The sequence below is a fragment of the Cervus canadensis genome, chromosome 29 (genome assembly GCF_019320065.1).
Source record: "Cervus canadensis isolate Bull #8, Minnesota chromosome 29, ASM1932006v1, whole genome shotgun sequence".
NCBI classification, from domain to species: domain Eukaryota; kingdom Metazoa; phylum Chordata; class Mammalia; order Artiodactyla; family Cervidae; genus Cervus; species Cervus canadensis.
The window spans coordinates 34,088,379-34,106,412 of NC_057414.1; the positions used below are offsets into that span (position 1 = coordinate 34,088,379).

General features: G+C 45.3%; 1 protein-coding gene across 4 annotated transcripts in view; it reads left to right on the top strand.

Moving 5' to 3' along the window:
• Positions 1-2,421, top strand: part of APLP2 (amyloid beta precursor like protein 2) — a 61,229-nt gene extending 58,808 nt beyond the window's left edge. For all 4 annotated transcript variants that reach the window (XM_043451160.1, XM_043451161.1, XM_043451162.1 and 1 more), the window contains one exon: positions 1,000-2,421. In XM_043451160.1, coding sequence (XP_043307095.1) covers positions 1,000-1,101 — 102 coding nt within the window. In that variant the 3' untranslated portion in view covers positions 1,102-2,421. The remainder of the gene's footprint in view (positions 1-999) is intronic.
• Positions 2,422-18,034: the final 15,613 nt, after the last annotated feature.

Sequence of the window (18,034 nt, forward strand, 5' to 3'; positions counted from 1 at the left end):
GACCTGAGGTCATCTGGTCTTGCTGCTGGTGTAGCTCGCCCTCGCCCAGGCCGCCCCTTGTAGACACAGCAGAGCAGAGACTTGCTGTAGATTCAGCTCACCGTTCCCTCCAACGTGGACTCTAGGTTTCAGGAGGCTGGCCTCTCTGACCCTCTTTTCTTTTATTATTGGGTTTTTTTTTTTTTTATAAAAAGTTTTAAAGGTACAAAATGTTCCAGGACAATACTTTATCCTACCTAGAGGTGTAAGCAGCTGCTCCGGCAGGAAATGCGGATGTCTGGACAGGAATGGAAGTCAGGGTCATCACTGCCTCGGACACAAGGAACAGCTTACTATTTGCCAGATTCCTTAATTCCACCTGTGGCCAGGGGTCCTTTCGCCATGACCTTCCCTTTTAGCTCTTCAAGTGTCTTCTGCTCCTCCTCCTGTTTTTGCTGGAATGCCTTACCTTCCTCGTCCATCTCCTTGGCTGGCTTCTTGGGCCACTTTAGGGGCTTCTTGCCACCTTTGCAGCCCAATGCGGTGCCTCCTGCCCCTTCCCAGACCCTGCCACTGGAAGCGGAGCTCTCCATCCCAGCTCCTGTGCCTGTACCTCCCACATTGTCCTTTTTTATTTCTTTGGCTTCGTTGGGTCTTAGTTGCAGCACCTGGTCTTCACTGCAGTGTGCGGGATCTGTCTTTGCGACACGAGAGCTCTTGTTGGGGAACGAGGGCTCAGTAGTTGCTTCGTGTGGGTGTCATTGCTCTGCGGCATGTGGGATCTTAATTCCCCAACCAAGGACCAAACCTGTATCCCCCGCATTGCAAGGCAGATTCTTAACCACTGGACCACCAGGGAAGCCCCCTGACCCTCTTTTCTTTCTTCTCCTCCTGGGTCCTCACCGCCTGCTCGTGTCTGGTCCATCCCCGTGATCCCCGGGGATCACACAATTCATGTCTTCTGACGCCCTGGCATGTTCTCCTACGTTCACACAGTGACCGCTATCTTTGTTCCTCCAGGTCGACCCGATGCTCACCCCAGAAGAGCGTCACCTGAGCAAGATGCAGAACCATGGCTACGAAAACCCAACGTACAAATACCTGGAGCAGATGCAGATTTAAGCAGGGGAAGTGCAGCGCCAGTGGAGGGAGGTTGGGCGGGCAGCAGACGTCCAGAGGTCTGGATGGACGATGGACCGACAGTGACTTCCAGAGGAGTTCCTCGACACTCAGATCTCCTGGAGCATTAAGACTATAAAGTACTACTGTAGAGTCACAATTTCCATTCTTTTAAATGGGCGAAAAAATGTTAATATAACAATATATGATATATAAACCTTAAATGAACAAATGATCTATTGCAGATATTTGACTGATGTAGTTTTCTTTTTTTAAATTAATCAGGAATCTCACTTCTGTTGTATCGTCTCACACATGCTCTCTATTGAAATGGAAAATGTTGATTGTCAATGATAGACTGAACATGCTACATGCAGGCCGTTTGTTCCAGCTGCACTGTGTAAACCAACTCTTTAAGGCTCACTGTCCTGGTTTTTATTTAAAAAAAAAGAAGAAGAGGCAGTATTCCATTTAAATGGGCTTTCAGAAGGTTGCTGAGAAGCCGAATCAGGAGCCATAATTATTGGTCCTTAAAGTACATCACCATCCCCTCTCAAAATTCCTTTGAAGGACCCTTTCTCGGAGGTCTGGTGCTCCCACCGCTGGGTACCAGGGTGTCTTCACACAAGTCCTGTCACCAGAGAGGCGCTCAGAGCAAGCATTTGCGCTTCAGCATCTCTCCGCAAGCCTGTGTGTGCAGAGCAGGCCCACTGCTGCGCTCCTTCTCAATCCAGTTCTTCCACAGACATTAGCCTGTTGTTGGTACCCGACATCCTTCGTATGTCTGCTGTTGACTCACCGTAGCTTCTGACCACGCACGTCCTTCCCAAGTGATGTCTAGATGTGCTGTTTTCCTCTCTGGGTAATTCCCGGCCCCCCACCCCCGCCAAGGCACTGGTCCGCATCATCCACTGGGAGGAGACGGCAGAAGAGACGGCCAGCGGCCCAGGGAGGACCGGGGAGGTTTGCTTTTCTGTGGAAGGTGGAGGTTCCAAGCTGTACACGAAATGACCTGTAGACCCCATGGAAGCTCCAAAAGTTTCGTTTCGTTCACATGAGTCTCTGTGATGCTTGTGTAGTTGATGTTGCTGCTCACAGCTGCTTCTTTTCCTTTTTTTTTTTTTTTTTGATTCAGAAGGTTCTGGTAACCTGTGGTGTATCTTTTTTTTCTATTTCCCTGTGATGTTTTTTTTCTTCTTCCTCCCCTTTACCCATCCATGTCTCTTCCCACTATGCACAGATAAACTTCACCTACAAACTCCTTAATCTGATCTGTGGAGAATGTACAGAGTTTAAACACATCAATAAATACTTTAACTTCCACCAGGACTCCGTGTGTCATTGGTCTGGCATTACTCGTGGTGACGGCTTCAACCCTCCACCCCGGAGAGTGGGTGGCTTCCTTTTCTGGAGGGTCACTGACCACTCGGCGGAGGCAGGAATTGGTCCAGCGGGCTGGACTCCTGGGCTTGAATTGCATTTTTCACCTAAAAAATTAAAAAAGAGGAAGAGTTCCTTCAACCTCAAAGCTTGTGACTTTTTTGATCTCAGAGAAGTAATCTTTCATTATTTCTGTAATGATTTCTTCCACTGTATTTTATGTTTTTTAAAACTATAACTAGTTAAACCTCCTCTGATTGCTTCTTTTTCTTTATAGTCTGTAATCTGGGTGATTCCTTTGCCTATTGTTACCTTTCTAGTGAGTTTTGTAATTATGTTTTTAAATTCCATGAGAGCTGCTTGCTTTATTGCTCTCTACGTCTCCCTCCCTCCCTTGCTGCACTGCATGTGGGATGTTTGATCCCTGGTGGCATGTGGGATCTTAGTCTCCCTGTCAGGGATCAAACCTGTGCCCTCTGCAGTGTCTCAACCCCTGGACTGCCTGGGAATGCCCTGCTGGCTTTATCTTAATATTTCTTATAACATTTCTTCTTTTTATGAGGACAAATCCATCTGAGTTTGTGCAGTAGGATTTTTAATGTATTCTTCCTTCTCTCACTTGCCTGTTTCCTTTATTATTATTATTTTTGTTTTTTTCTTAATTTTTACAACATCGTGTCGGTTTTGGCCATACTACAGTGCGAATCAGCTGGTAATTATACACATGCCCCCTCCCTCATGAGCCTTCCTCCCTTTCTCCCATCCCACCCCTCTAGATCATCGCAGAGCAGCAGGCTGGGTTCCTGTGTTATGTAGCAACTTCCCACCACCTGTCTTGTTTTACACAGGATAGTGTACTTTGATGGTACTTTCTTCATTCGTCCCACTGACTCACTTCCCCACTGTGTCCACAAGTCCATCCTCTACACCTGTATCTCCATTTCTTCCCTGCAAAAGGTTATTAATACCATTTATCTAGATTCCATACATATGCGTTAACATACTGTATTTATCCGACTGACTTCGCCCTGTAACAGGCTCGAGACTCATCCACCTCACTAGAACTAAGACTCAAATTTGTTCTGTTTTTTACGTCTGAGTAATACTCCATTGTACATATGTACCCCAACCTCTTTATCAATTCATCAGTGGACATCTAGGTTGCTTTCTTGTCCTGGCTATTGTAAATAGTGCTGCAATGAGTGTTGGGATATGTGTCTTTTAAAATTGTGGTTTTCTCAGGGTGTGTGCCCAGTAGTGGGGTTTCTGGGTCATATGGTAGATTTATTCCCAGTGTTTTAAGGGATCTCATACTCTTCTCTATATACCTATTTCCTTTTTGAGCTCTTGACTTCCTTTGAAAATGAAAGTGTTAGTTGCTCAGTCACTTCCAACTCTTTGTGGCTCCATGGACCAGAGCCCACCAGACCATGGAATTCTCCAGGCAAGAATACTGGAGTGGGTTGCCATTCCCTTCTTCAGGGGATCTTCCTGACCCTGGCATGGAACCCAGGTCTCCTGTATTGCAGGTGGATTCTTTACCATCTGAATTCCTATAAATGTGTAGTGATCATTCATTTGATCAAATGTAAGAATAAACTACATGATTAGCTAAAAGAAGTAAATCAGAAAATGAATGAAGGGTTTGGTGCAGTAAAATACAATTGTTTATTAACATGAGACTTTTCTTCTTGATCCTGGCAACGGTGAGTAGAGCTTGGGGCTGAATTTCTAAGAAAGGTTTGCAGCCTTCATTTCTGAGTTTCTTAAATAACCTGCCACTAGCAGGCACTGTTTTCTCATTGAAGGAGGTTTGTTTACTCAACACCTGCTTTCAGTGTATTGTGCCTGGGGGTGATTTTCACTGTGATGGGAGTCTTTCAAACTTCCGCCTGCTGGTGAGTAAATTCAGGGGCTGATCTCAGGAGTCCTCACCCTAGGAGAGTGTGATGCAGCTTTACTTACATGGTGCTGTCAAGATCCCACTGCATGTCTGTGTGTGTATCCATGTACATGTGTGCACATACATGGGGTATGCATTTTCTTTAGATACTGGAATAGGGGGTGTGTGTTTTATGAGCCTCTGGCCAGGAAATGCCTTGGGACAAACCAGTTGAGCAGGCTGGTTCTTTGTTGCCATCAGCAGGTCCCCATGTGCCTCTCCCTCCTGCATCGACCTCATAACTGCTGCCAGGAAGTTGGGGAAATAGAAACTTCATTTCTTTGAAGCCAGTGTCTCTGAATTCCAAAGGGTGTCTTCACTTGGCCATCTGCAATACAAGCTAGGATGTGTAGGTCTGCATTCATTAGGATTCCCTCCCAAATCTAACAGACCTGCTTCGCTTGGGTCAGCGCCTGCCATCTGCCGGCTGCTTTGAATGCGTTGCCTCATTTTATTGTCTGGACTTCACAGGGGGCTATTGTCTTACACACAGAGGTGAGGAATGACACCTCCTGCCCAGGGGATGTCGGTCCTGGGAAACTGGGGGCCGGAGTCACCCCACACGAGGCACCAGTCAGCCAGGGCTCGTCCAGCTCGCCAGCTCTTAGCACCAGTGTCCATCACCCATGCCCCTATTGACTGGGTCTCAGAGACGCGGGGTGGGGGGCGCTGGTGAAACAGCAGTGGGTTCTGTTACCCCGAGGGGGTCCGTGCAGAGGGAGCTGAAGGTGGATCTGAATGTCCTGGCAACGAGGCTCCTGTGTCCTCCTCACCCTGGAATGATGGAGAACTCTAGATGTGTAGAAGCTCTGTGGAGATTTAAGTTTTTTAATTTTGAAAGGAAATGTGGACTTCCCTGGTGGTCCAGTGCTCCCAATGCTGGGGTCTGGGTTCAATCCCAGTTCAGGGAACCAGATCCCACCTGCTGCGAATAAGCCCTGGTGCAGCCAAATAAGTAAGTAAATTAAAAAAAAAAAAAAAAAGGAAGCGTAGGCAAGGCAGCAAGCCTCACCTAAGCCAGCTCCACTCTGCTCCCTGGCAGCACCTTCCCCCACGCCGTCCTGGGAGAAACTCGCTCCACTCCCGGTTTCTGCAGGTGACTCAGCCTTGCCTCTGGGGAGCAGCCCCGCCCCCTCCTGGAAGGCCTCCGGCGCCCGCAGCACCTGCGGACTTTGGCGTGAGGTCCTCCTACCTCCCGCGACTGCTCACAGTGACAATCGGAACCTGGCAGTCAGGTCTGAGCCAGCCCAGGTGTCCCACTAACCTCTGGTTTCAGTTGCTGTGACGCTGATTGCTCTGATTTAAGAGAGAGGTTGGGGCGTGATGAGTTGCTCATATTTGGGGAGGCCCCAGGGTCCCCTCCAAAGGAACATATGGCCTTACATGACTGTTAGAAATGGACACTTGAGAGTAGAGAGAAGGAACCAGAAAGCCCCGTGGCTTCCCCGTCCCACCCTCATTTCACAGCTGACACATGGCCATCAGTTCACATGCTCCTGCACAGAGCCAAAGTCTGTGGGGTATGCAGTAATTTTCTGGGACAAACGGTGAAGTGGTCCTTGTAAAACAAGGCCAGCTGGCACTGTGCCCTCTTAGCTGCAGTGAACAAGGGGAAATGGTGTCTCTCCTGCCCTCTGTGGGCACTGGGTCCAGCAGGCCTTTACAAACACAGCTGTGCCTTCTTGAGGGGCGTGGTCCAGGTATCCAGAGGAGGGGACAGGACTTGACCAAACAGAAAACATTTTTCTAGAATTCTTGAAATGGATGGAGCAAGGCTTCTTGATCAATCTCCAGAAGGTCTCGGCCCATCTAACCCAGGTCTGCTAAACTGAAGGCAGTGGCTCTTTCTTTACAGCAGCAATCTCCATCAATAAAACCTTTTTGTAATGGTATTTCTATTTTTACTTTTTTGAGGAATGTCCATATAGTATTCCATAGTGGTTGCACCACCACTATTTACATTCCCACCAACAGTACACAAAGGTTTCTTGTTCTTGAAAATCCTTACCAGCACTCCAAAACCTTTTAAATATGTGTCTTAGATAGTCATTTAAAAAGTATATATATGCACTTATAAATGGAAATTTGGGAAGCATAAAAAAGATGAAATTTCCCCCCCAAATTTTATTTACTAAAGGAACAAAGCCTTTCAGGTCTAGTGAAATGTTACTCGTTGCAGTGGAAGCAAAGTGATTGTTTTCATTCTTCCTCTAACTAAAGTCCATAGATGATTCACATTTCTTTAGTTTTTACCCAGTGTCCTTTCTCTGTCCCAGGATATCACATTTTTAGGTGTGTCTTGTTAGGGAAGTCAAAATGGAGGAAGTCTTGTTCAGGCTTCAGAAGCAGAGCAGGCCTCTGATTTTGCTTCTGACTCTGCTCAGATTCTGTACCCGCTCACCTGCAAGCACAGCGATCAGGCAGCACTTTAGATAAGAAAGGGAGTGGGTCTTGGAATTCTTGAGCCCCTGGAGGTCTCGCCAATCCCCTGAGGTCTAAGAATTCTTGTGATTCACAAAAATTGTGAAACAGCTTTGTAAAGCTGCGTTTTTTTATGCCATCTGATGATGATATCAGTTTTCGGCCTGGGATTATAGGCAGGAGCCCCCAAAACTGCAATTTGAAGTCTCGCCGAAAGATGGATGCACTGCCTGGGGGGCTTTACCAAATGGGACTCCAGATTGCTGTTACCAAGGGACCTACGAGTGCTGCTTAATTCTGGATTTTGGTCAGCCCAATTTGGTGATGTGTGTGCTGTTACTTTTGTCTATTGTTTTCTTTTCTTTTAATGACTAGGGATCTTTCCTACCCAGGGATCCAACCCGGGTCTCCCACATTGTAGACAGACGTTTTACTGCCTGAGCCAACAGGGAAGTCCATTGAAATTAGGTCAAATAATCTTCCATAAAAAATTCTTTATATGTGCAACAAGTGGTTTGATTTATTAAAGAATCCTTCGAACCTAAAACAAAAGTAAAACTTTTGGGAAAACATGTCTCTTTAAGCTCCTTTTGACTATAGAGATTTTCTCACACTTTCCTCTTTTTTGATGGCTTTGAGGAGTACAGGTCAGGCATACTGTGGGATGCTCTTCTATCAGGATTGGTTGCACTTTTTTTTTATCATGATAAGACCCTACGGTTGTGCGTTACTGGGGAGGAAGACCACAGCCAAATGCCATGCTCATCACAGCATGTCAACGGCATGAGCTGTCTGCATGATTTCCACTATCTTGGCCTTAATAACGCACGTAGGTGCGTTTGTCAATTTCTCCACTGTGGAATCTCTCTCCTCTCCCCTCCCTGGAAGGACATAAGAAGTGGGGAGTTATGCTGTGCCACACCTTATTTTCAAATCATGTCCTAACACTTTGCAACAGAGCAATTAGAAAGTCTAGTTCTAAAGTCTGCTTGTTTCATTATTATATCTCATGGCTATCAAAGCAGAAAGAGTTCTTGAGTGTGGTGATGGTTTCAGGGTTGTGTAAGCCTGACATGTATCAGACTTATCAGAGTGTACATTTCTAATATGTTCAGTTTATTGTATGTCAATTATACCTCAATAAAGCTTTTTTTTTTTTTAAGCTAGAAGGGAGACCTTGCAAAAACAGGCTGGGATGGGAGAAATCATCTTTGGCCATGCCTGTTAGCAGCACAATACTTAATTTCCAATCCTATCTACCAATCACACTCCCAAGTTTAAGTATACAAATGGGTCTTTCAGGTGAGACACCACTTTTGATAGCAGAATTATCTACTAATGGAAAACTTTTCAGATGCTGGTTTTCAAATTTCTCCACAGCATAGTTTTCTTTAGAGAAAGCAAATTGGAACAGGCTTTTTTTTTTTTTTTTTAGCTTAAAAAGCAAACAAAAAGGCTTCCCTGGTGGCTCAGTGGTAAAGAATCTGCCTTCCAATGCGGGAGACGCCAGTTTGATCTGTGGTCTGGGAAGATCTCACAAGCAGCAGAGCAGCGAAGCCCATGCGCCTCAACTAATGAGCCGGCGCTCTAGAGCCCAGGAGCTGCACCTACTGAAGCCTATGTGTCCAGAGCTGATGTTCAGCAACAAGAGAAGCCACCACAGTGAGAAGCCCGCACACCTCAACGAGAGAGCAGCCTCTGCTCCCGCAACTAGAGAACAGCCAGCACAGCGAGGAAGACCCAACACAGCCAAAAATAGATTAACTACATAAAATGGAAAACAGAAAACAGTTTAACATCATTAAGTACAACTCTAAATACTTTGTCACAGGATGAATCTCTCTGTGAGGTACAAAATGTTTTCTTGGATACTTCCTGCCTTATTTAAAAATATGGTGAAGATTTGTATTTAAATGTTCTTGATTCTAACCAGAATAACTAACTCTATTGGTTGGAGATATTTGGTAGCATTGCACTTAATGATTTCTAGTGCCAAACTTTATCTGGGGATACTTCATTTCCCTAAAGGAAATCAGTCCTAAAGGAAATCAGTCCTGAATTTTCATTGGAAGGACTGATACTGAAGCTGAAATTCCAATACTGTGGCCACCTGATGCAAAGAACTGACTCATTGGGAAAGACCCTGGTACTGGGAAAGATTGAAGGCAGGAGGAGAAGGGGATGACAGAGGATGAGATGGTTGGATGGCATCACCGACTCGATGGACAGGAGTTTGAAAAAATAAGCTCTGGGAGTTGGTGATGGACAGGGAAGCCTGGCGTGCTGCAGTCCATGGGGTTGCAAGGAGTTGGACACAACTGAACGACTGAACTGACTGACTTGATTTCCCCAGTCAAAGTATTACATTTCCCAGATTTTGCATACTACATTCTTTCCCACAAAATACAAATAAAATTGAAGAGGTAACTATCATGTTACAAGTGGGAATTCTGAAGCCAAATCTCGTGATGCTTTTTCTAATTTGGCCACCTACTGACTGGTGACCTTGGGGAGGTTGCATAACTGCTCTGTGCCTTAGTTTCTCCATCTGAAGAAATGGGGTGGAACAGCACTAGCCTGTTGGGTCAGGAGTGAGTGACCACAGGGAAAGATGCTAAAGCTACACCAATGCCCAGTACTGATGAGCTCAGTGAGTGTGAGTTAGTGTTATTTGTTGAAAACATCTTTTCCCAGAACACAGGGATTGATTAAAAAAAAGAATAAAGTAGTTATGTACTTCCTGATTAAAACAATTGGCAAATGCCATATGGCTCATTGGTAAAGAATCTGCCTGCAACGTAGGAGTGTTAGTCATTCAGCTGTGTCCAACTCTGCAACCCCATGGACTATAGCCCTGCAGGCTCCTCTGTCCATGGGATTCTCCAGGCAAGAACACTAGAGTGGGTTGCTGTGCCTTCCTCCAGAAAACCTTCCCAACCCAGGGATCGAACCCACGTCTCCTGCCGTCTGAGCAATGCAAGAGTCATGGGTTCAATCCCTGGGTCAGGAAGATCCCCTGGAGAAGGAAATGCAACCAACTTCAGTATTCTGGACTGAGAAATCCCGTGGACAGAGAGGAGCCTGGTGGCCTATAGTCCATGGGGTCACGAAAGAGTTGTACACAACTTATGTGACTAAACAACAAAACAACATACCATAAATTGGGTTGTACTTTGTCCAAACATAGTCTAACATGGCTTTCTGCTTGTTTCTTCAAATCCACCTTCCTCCAACAGCACTTGCTGACAGGACCATGGATTATGCTGCCGCCATGTCACTTCTGTGTTTTATTTCAGCCTTTTTATTACTGCGGCAGGACAAAATGATTCTATAATGGTTTATGGCTTTCTGTCTTTGCCATTTAATTAAGAACCTCAAGGTGTGTATTTATCATTCCTTAATGAAATTTTGTAAATTACGTAATTGAATATTGCATGACTTTAAGCATTGAAAAAATTGTAGTGGCTTGTCTTCATGTTCTGGATATTAAATTTTTAAATGACATTAATCATGCTGGTCTTGAAATATTCGTCAGTGCCACCTGACTCGACATACACTTAGCATGAGGAACGTCATTGTTAAATGTATGTTGTAAGTGGACATTATTAATGTGCAATGTAAATCCATAGTCTTGATAATTTAGAACTTTTTGGCAATTCCCTCATGGTCCAGTGGTTAGGACTCCTCGCTTTCACTGTTGATGGCCTGGGTTCAATCCCTAGTCAGGGAACAAGGATCCTGAAAACCAACTGACCAAAAAATAAAACATTTTTACCAACTTCTTAAAAGATGATAATATTTGTAACATGATAACGTGACCAGTGAAGGGATTGTATTAGGAGTAGAAACATCAATCTTGTCATTTTCTTGTTCTTTGCAGTGAGGATAATATGCTGCAAGAATCTTGTAAAGCCACGTGCTCATTTATTTGCATTATTTGCTTAAAACATAAAGTTCCTTTAACCTGGTGAATGAGCACTGGACTCAGAATGCAAGCAAATGCATTGGGTACTTAGATTTAAAAAAAAAAACAAACAACAAAACCCATGGAGGCCCCATGCAGCACCATGGGTCAGAGGGCAGCCACAAAAATCAGGTGAAGGAAAGGATGAACCTTGACGTGTTGACCATGTGGACAAGGCAGAAATTCACAGTGGTGCTCACTTGAGTAGCAAGTAATAAAACACATGTCTAAAGAGGCTCCGAGACTGCCAGCTCAGAGTGCCTGCATCCGCCCCCTCCAGAGACACCACGGGGTGTTTTCGGAGCAGCTCTTCTATGTTGGCAGAATTTCTATGTTACACATTCTGTCTGCCCAAGGCAGGAACAGAACTCGACTTATCAGCTGGCTCAGGGGGAGGGCACAGGTGTCACTTACCAGAGAGGCACTTACAAGAGGCTTGCTCAAGAGGGAACAAGGAGAGCCCGGAGACCACGCTCTGGTTATCCTGACCGCAGAACACGCAGCTTCCGGGCAGCAGGGAGGCATGACGGGCATCCACGGCCAATGTCACTGGGATGAGCTGTCTCCCTAGGACGGGGGCAGTGGGGCTCTCCAGGCAGCCCTGTGGCATGTCAGGCCATATTCCTGGCTGTGTCTCCTCCCTTCTTGCCTCTCTTACCTGCCCAGGGATTCTATGAGCTTCCTAAGAATCTTTTTAATAATTCTCTCTCTTCTTTTTCACTCAAATTAGCTAGAGCGTTCTGTTGTTCGTGAGCTGGCAAGTTGACAAAAACTGCATTAAGGGCAAACTCACTGAACTCTAGTGAGAAAATGGTACTTGTTGCCTTCCCTTAATAAAGCAGATAGTGCAGGCCTTCCCTGGTGGCCCAGTAGTACAGAATCTCCCTGCTAATGCAGGGACAGTGGTTCGATTCCTGGTCTGGGAAGATCCCACATGCCACATAGCGACTAAGCCTGTGCTCCACAACTACTAAAGCCCAAGCGTCTACAGCCCATGCTCTGAAACAAGAGGGGCCACTGCAATGAGAAGCCCCTGCACCACAATTAGATCGTAGCCCCCGCTCCCTGCAACTGGAGAAAGCCTGCCCATGGCAATGAAGACCCAGTACAGCCAGCGATAAATAAATAAATCTTTTTAAAAAAGAAAATAAAGGAGATACCACAAAAACAAAAGCAAAAAGTAACATGAGAAGGACTCTCATTGTAGGAAAAAGGAAAATACAGACATAAGATGCTCTAGTCGGTACTACACTAGGTCCTAAATTTGAATCAAAAATATCAATGTGAATTTGTTGGGTGTTTTATCTCCTTAAAAAATTTCCTAGCTTTGTCCTCCAAAAGCCCTAGAAATAGTGACTACCTCAGTAGTGGTAAACATCCCTGGTGGCCTGATGATTGTCTTGAAATGCTGTTTTTCCCTAAAAGATAACAGTTCACTTGAGTCGCTCAGTCGTGTCCGACTCTGCAACCCCATGATCTGCAGCACACCAGGCTTCCCTGTCCATCACCAACTCCCGGAGCATGCTCAAACTCATGTCCATCGAGTCGGTGATGCCATCCAACCATCTCATCCTCTGGCGTCCTCTTCTCCTCCTGCCTTCAATCTTGCCCAGCATCAGTGTCTTTTCCAGTGAGTCAGTTCTTCACATCAGGTGGCCAAAGTATTGGAGCTTCAGCTTCAGCATCAGTCCTTCCGATGAATATTCAGGACTGATTTCCTTTAGGATTGACTGGTTGAATCTCCTTGCAGTCCAAGGGACTCTCAAGAGTCTTCTCCAACACTAGTACAAAAGCATCAGTTCTTTGGTGCTCAGCTTTCTTTATGGTCCAATTCTCACATCCATACATGACTACTGGAAAAACCAGAGCTTTAACTAGACGGATCTTTGTTGGCAAAGTAACATCTCTGCTTTTTAATGTGCTGTCTAGGTCGATCATAGCTTTTCTTCCAAGGAGCAACCATCTTTTAATTTCATGGCTGCAGTCACCATCTGCAGTGACTTTGGAGCCCCCCAAAATAAAGTCTGTCACTGTTTCCATTGTTTCCCCATCTATTTGCCATGAAGTGATGGGACCAGATGCCATGATCTTAGTTTTCTGAATACTGAGTTTTAAGCCAACTTTTTCACTCTCCTCTTTTACCTTCATCAAGAGGCTCTTTAGAAAAAAAAAAAAAAGAGGCTCTTTAGTTCTTCTTCCGTCTCTGCCATAAGGATGGTGTCATCTGCATATCTGAGGTTATTGATATTTCTCCCAGCAATCTTCACTTGATCTTAGCCAAAAGGCCGAGAAGCGATCTCCCAGCAATCTTGAGTCCAGCTTGTGCTTCATCCAGCCCAGTGTTTCTCATGATGTACTCTGCATATAAGTTAAATAAGCAGCAGGATGACAATACACATACAGCCTTGATGTACTCCTTTCTGGATTTGGAACTGGTGTGTTGTTCCATGTCCGGTTATAACTGTTTCTTCTTGACCTGCATACAGACTTCTCAGGAGGCAGGTAAGATGGTCTTGTATTCCCATCTTTTTAAGAATTTTCCACAGTTTGTTGTGATCCACACAGTCAAAGGCTTTGGCATAGTCAATAAAGCAGAAGTAGATGTTTTTCTGGAACTCTCTTGCTTTTTTGATGATCCAGCGGATGTTGGCAATTTGATCTCTGGTTCCTCTGCCTTTTCTAAATCCAGTTTGAATGTCTGAAAGTTCACAGTTCAGGTACTGCTGAAGCCTGGCTTGGAGAATTTTGAGCATTACTTTGCTAGAGTGTGAGATGAGAGCAGTTATGTGGTAGTTTGAACACTCTTTGGTATTGCCTTTCTTTGGGATTGGAATGAAAACTGACCTTTTTCAGTCCTGTGGCCACTGCTTAGTTTTCCAAATTTGCTGGCATATTGAGTGCAGCACTTTAACAGCATCATCTTTTAGGATTTGAAATAGCTCAACTGGAATTCCATCACCTCCACTAGCTTTGTTCATAGTGAGAATGGAGAAGAGAGCAGTGACCCCACAAGAGACTGACCCAGACTTGCCTGTGAGTGTCCAGGAGTCTCCAGCAGAGGCGTGGGTTGGCGGTGGCCTGTGCAGGGGCACTGAGTGCGGCAGTGAGTGAAGGGGACCTTTTGAAGGAGGTCGCCATTATGTTCATTAACTCCACCATAGTTTGGTCTCAGGTCAAACAACAGGGAGGGAACACAGCCTCGCCCATCAACAGAAAATTGGATTAATGATTTACTGAGCATGGCCCCGCCCATCAGAACAAGACTGTTTCCCCCACAGTCAGTCTTTCCCATCAGGAAGCTTCCATAAGCTTCTTATCCTTATTCGTCAGAGGGTGGAGAGAATGAAAACCACAATCACAGAAAACTAATCAAACTGATCAGGTGGACCACAGCCTTGTCTAACTCAATGAAAAGACAACAGGATGTCTTGGAAAAATGGCTGATTGCATGTGTAGGCAGAGCATGTACAAGGTGCATCTGAAATATCTGGCCAGAAAGCAAAGAATGATCAAAGATGAGGAGGAATGGATCAAAAATGAGTCAGAACTCACTTGAAGACATTCCTGCTGATCACAGAGGGGAGAGTTTGAACATCAATAGCATAAAAATGGCAACGAACCAAAACATATCAAATACTTTTAAATCCAAGAAGTCGTAATAATATGAAAACAAAGCAAACACCAATTGGTTCCTTTGGAAGATGCTAGGGAACTGACTATTTTGAAAACTGCTGTAGAGGGAGAGTCAGGCCTTTAGGACAGAAGGACAAGAGCGTGACAGAGGATAAGATGATTGGATGGCATCACCAACTCAATGGACGTGAGTCTGAGCAAACTCTGGGAGATAGTGAAGGGTAAGGGAAGACTGGCGTGCAGTTCATGGGGTCACAAAGAGTTGAACATGACTTGGTGACTGACCACCAACAGTAGGCCTTTACTCTCCCCTTCCTGTAGAAACATTACCACCGTGTAACCACATAGATGATAAATTTCCTTATTTAGAAGTATTCCAGCATGTAAATAAACAAGGGATGATAAGTTAAAACACTACTGGTTACACTTCCTGAATTTAGAATCTAAGCACGGAACTAGCAAAACAGAACGAGATAGTCAGGCATGGACCTCACTTGAAAGACGTATCACCACCTATTAAGCATCTTCCCTCCAAAAAACAATCAAACTGGGACTTCCCTGAAGGTCCAGTGGTTGAGACTCTTCCACTGCAGAGGGTGCAGGTTCCGTCCCTGGTTGGGGAACTAAGATCCCACATGCCATGCAATGCAGCCAGAAAATTAATTAATTAAAAAACAAAAACCAATCCAACCTTTATCTTATTAAGCCTCTGCTCACTTCAGTAGTGTCTGACTCTTTGTGACCCCACGAACTGTAGCCTGCCAGGCTCCTCTGTCCATGGGATGCTCCAGGCAAGAATACTGGAGTGGGTTGCCATTTCTTCCTCCAGGGGATCTTCCAGACCTAGGGATTGAACCCGTGTCTCTTGCATCTCCAGCACTGGCAGAAGGATTCTTTACCACTGAGCCACCTGGGAAGCTCAAGCCTCTAGATACTACAATTTGTAGAAAATACAAATGGAGAGGAAATTCACTAAATAGACAACAATTGGAGAAGACAATTCACAAAAATCCTGTCTGTGAAAAGTCTGCAGGACAAATGGTTTGATTTCTTTAGTAAATAAATCGTAAAGGAAGGAAAAAGGGAATCTCTAGATTAAAAGAGACCTAAAAAATATATTTGAAACAAAACAGACAAACCAAAAGGAGGTTGAAGCTAAACCCTGATGCGCAGAGATTCAAGCCTGCATGATAAAAACCACACTGAAAAAAACACACAAGCAATGCCCAGAGAGGTGGGAACACAGCTAGTCAGGGGGGGAAGTGGGGTTGTTTGGGGACCACACATGGAGGCTCAGGGTGGGCTGTGTTGACAAGATGCTGTTGCCTGAGAGTCATCCAGAACACTGTGTATTTATTCTATGCTGTTTTCTATATTTGTGTTGCATTTAACAATAAAAAGTTTTAAGTGATAACATAAAACCAGAAAACATTTTCACTTATTCGTTTAGTTTTAAAATAATTTAACACTTCATAGTATGTATCTCTATCAAATTATCTTGTTCTTTAAGTGTTTACTCCCCCTGACCCCCACAACTACAACGTAAGCTCCCATGACAGTAGGAACAGTTTCTGAAAAGGAACATTTTCTATCCTATAGGCCCTTGTATCCTCCACGCTAGAGCAGTACCTAACATGCTGTAAATATACAATAAACGTGTTGAATAAATGCTGAATAAAAGTAAGTATATCAATAATCTAACAAACATTTATCGAGTATGAGCTGGGGAACAAGCAGATACCAATCCTGGCCCTCAGGAGCTTTGTGGGGTTTCTTAAAATTTATTATTATTTTTAAAATTTTTATTTATTTATTTTTGGCAGTGCTGGGGCTTTGTTGCTGCTCTGGCTTTTCTCTAGTTGTGGAGCGGGAGCTGCTCTCTAGTTGTGGTGAGTGGGCTTCTCGTTGTGGTGGCTTCTCTTGTTGCGGAGCACAGTCTCTTGGGCACACGGGCTTCAGTGGTGGGGGCTCGTGGGATTAGTTGCCCTGTGGCATGTGGGATATTCCTGGACCAGGGTTGAACCTATGTCCCCTGCGTTGGCGGGTGGATTCTTCACAACTGCACCACCGGGGAAGTCAGGCGCTTTGTGTTCTGAGAGGTGGTGGATGCAGCGCCATGTATCTGTCATCACAACGGGCTGGAGTGGAACCAAGTGGAAGAAGGCAGTACTTCAGGAGGTCGTGTGTAGTCCAGGAAGGAGAATATGGTGGCTTGGAATAGACAGACATAGTAGAAAAGTCGAGGAGTAGACAGGTTCCAAATACATTTGGGGGTAAAACTGACAGATTTGTTTCTTGTGGCTGAGTGGGACAAAGAAAAAGAAGTCAGTGATGTCTTGTGTGTGTGTGTGTGTGTGTGTGTGCCCGCATCATCGATTTTTTTTTTTTTTGGCATCAATTTTTATTTTAATTTATTTTGAAGACCCCCACAGCATGCGCAGATCTTCATTTCCCAGGCAGGGATCAAACCTGTGACTTTGGAGTCTTAACCACTGGATCTCCAGGGGAGTCCCCAGAGATGTCTTCACAATTTTTTCATTAAACGGATGAAGCCAATATTACTAAGATGGGCAGATCTGAAGTAACATAAAAGAGACACTCATGGCCCTGAAAGCTGCCCCCCGACTCTGCCCACAAAAGGAGTGTCTCATACCATCTCCCAGGCTCCTTCAGTATCCCCTCTTATCTCATGGAGCCGTGAACGCCTTGCACATGGAAGGCACCCAGTGCTGTCATTTGAATGCAATGCGCATGCCATGCATTTACTGAGATTCCAGGCTGAGAGAAGGCGATGCAGGCCAAGACCCTTCCCCGACACTGTGTTGCATCAGCTTACTGAGTGCACACCATGCGTGTGACAGGGGAAGAAGTGTAACCACATATCCTGATGCTAAACCTGCTTGCTTTAATCCTCATAAATTATGCATGTGGGTAAGTGCGTCTGTTTCTAAATGGTCACTGAAGAAACCCGAAAGCAGACAGCCTGTCGGATATAGCCAGGTTCTCACGCTCCTAAGGGGTGTGTCCAGACTCGAACCCGTGTCAGCCTCAGCCCGTGTCACACAGCCTCTGCCATCACCTTTCTCTTCCCCCACAAACACTCCGTGTCCAAAGCTGCCATCCCCTCCCCCGTAAGTCCTGCTCTTCCTGACCCGAGGACTCTGTCCATGGGGGCCTCCTCAGATGGCTGCTCCAATCACCCAAACATCCTTGGGGCCAGAGTGTGTCCATGTGTGGACCTGGCCACAGGCTGAAAGACATTGGCTTCAATGGGTGATGGCATGGAAGGGAGTGGGGGCCATGTCAGGCAGCTCCAGCTCGACTTTAAAATCACTGAGCTCTGCTGCTCAAGGTGATGAGGTCGGGTGCAAACCCAGGTGAGGCAGATCATGCCAGGCCTGCCTGCAGTTGCCACTCCTGTGAAGACCAGTTTGCACTCAAGGAGGTCTGGAAAGAGTGGGGGAGAGCAGAGTCAACCAGTTAGGGAGCTCTCGTCTGTGAATATATCTTAACCTTCTAGAACAAGGACTGTATTTGACACCTACTTCCCTGTGGAGGGTAAACATGCACTAGATTCTAAATAACCATTTTCTGGT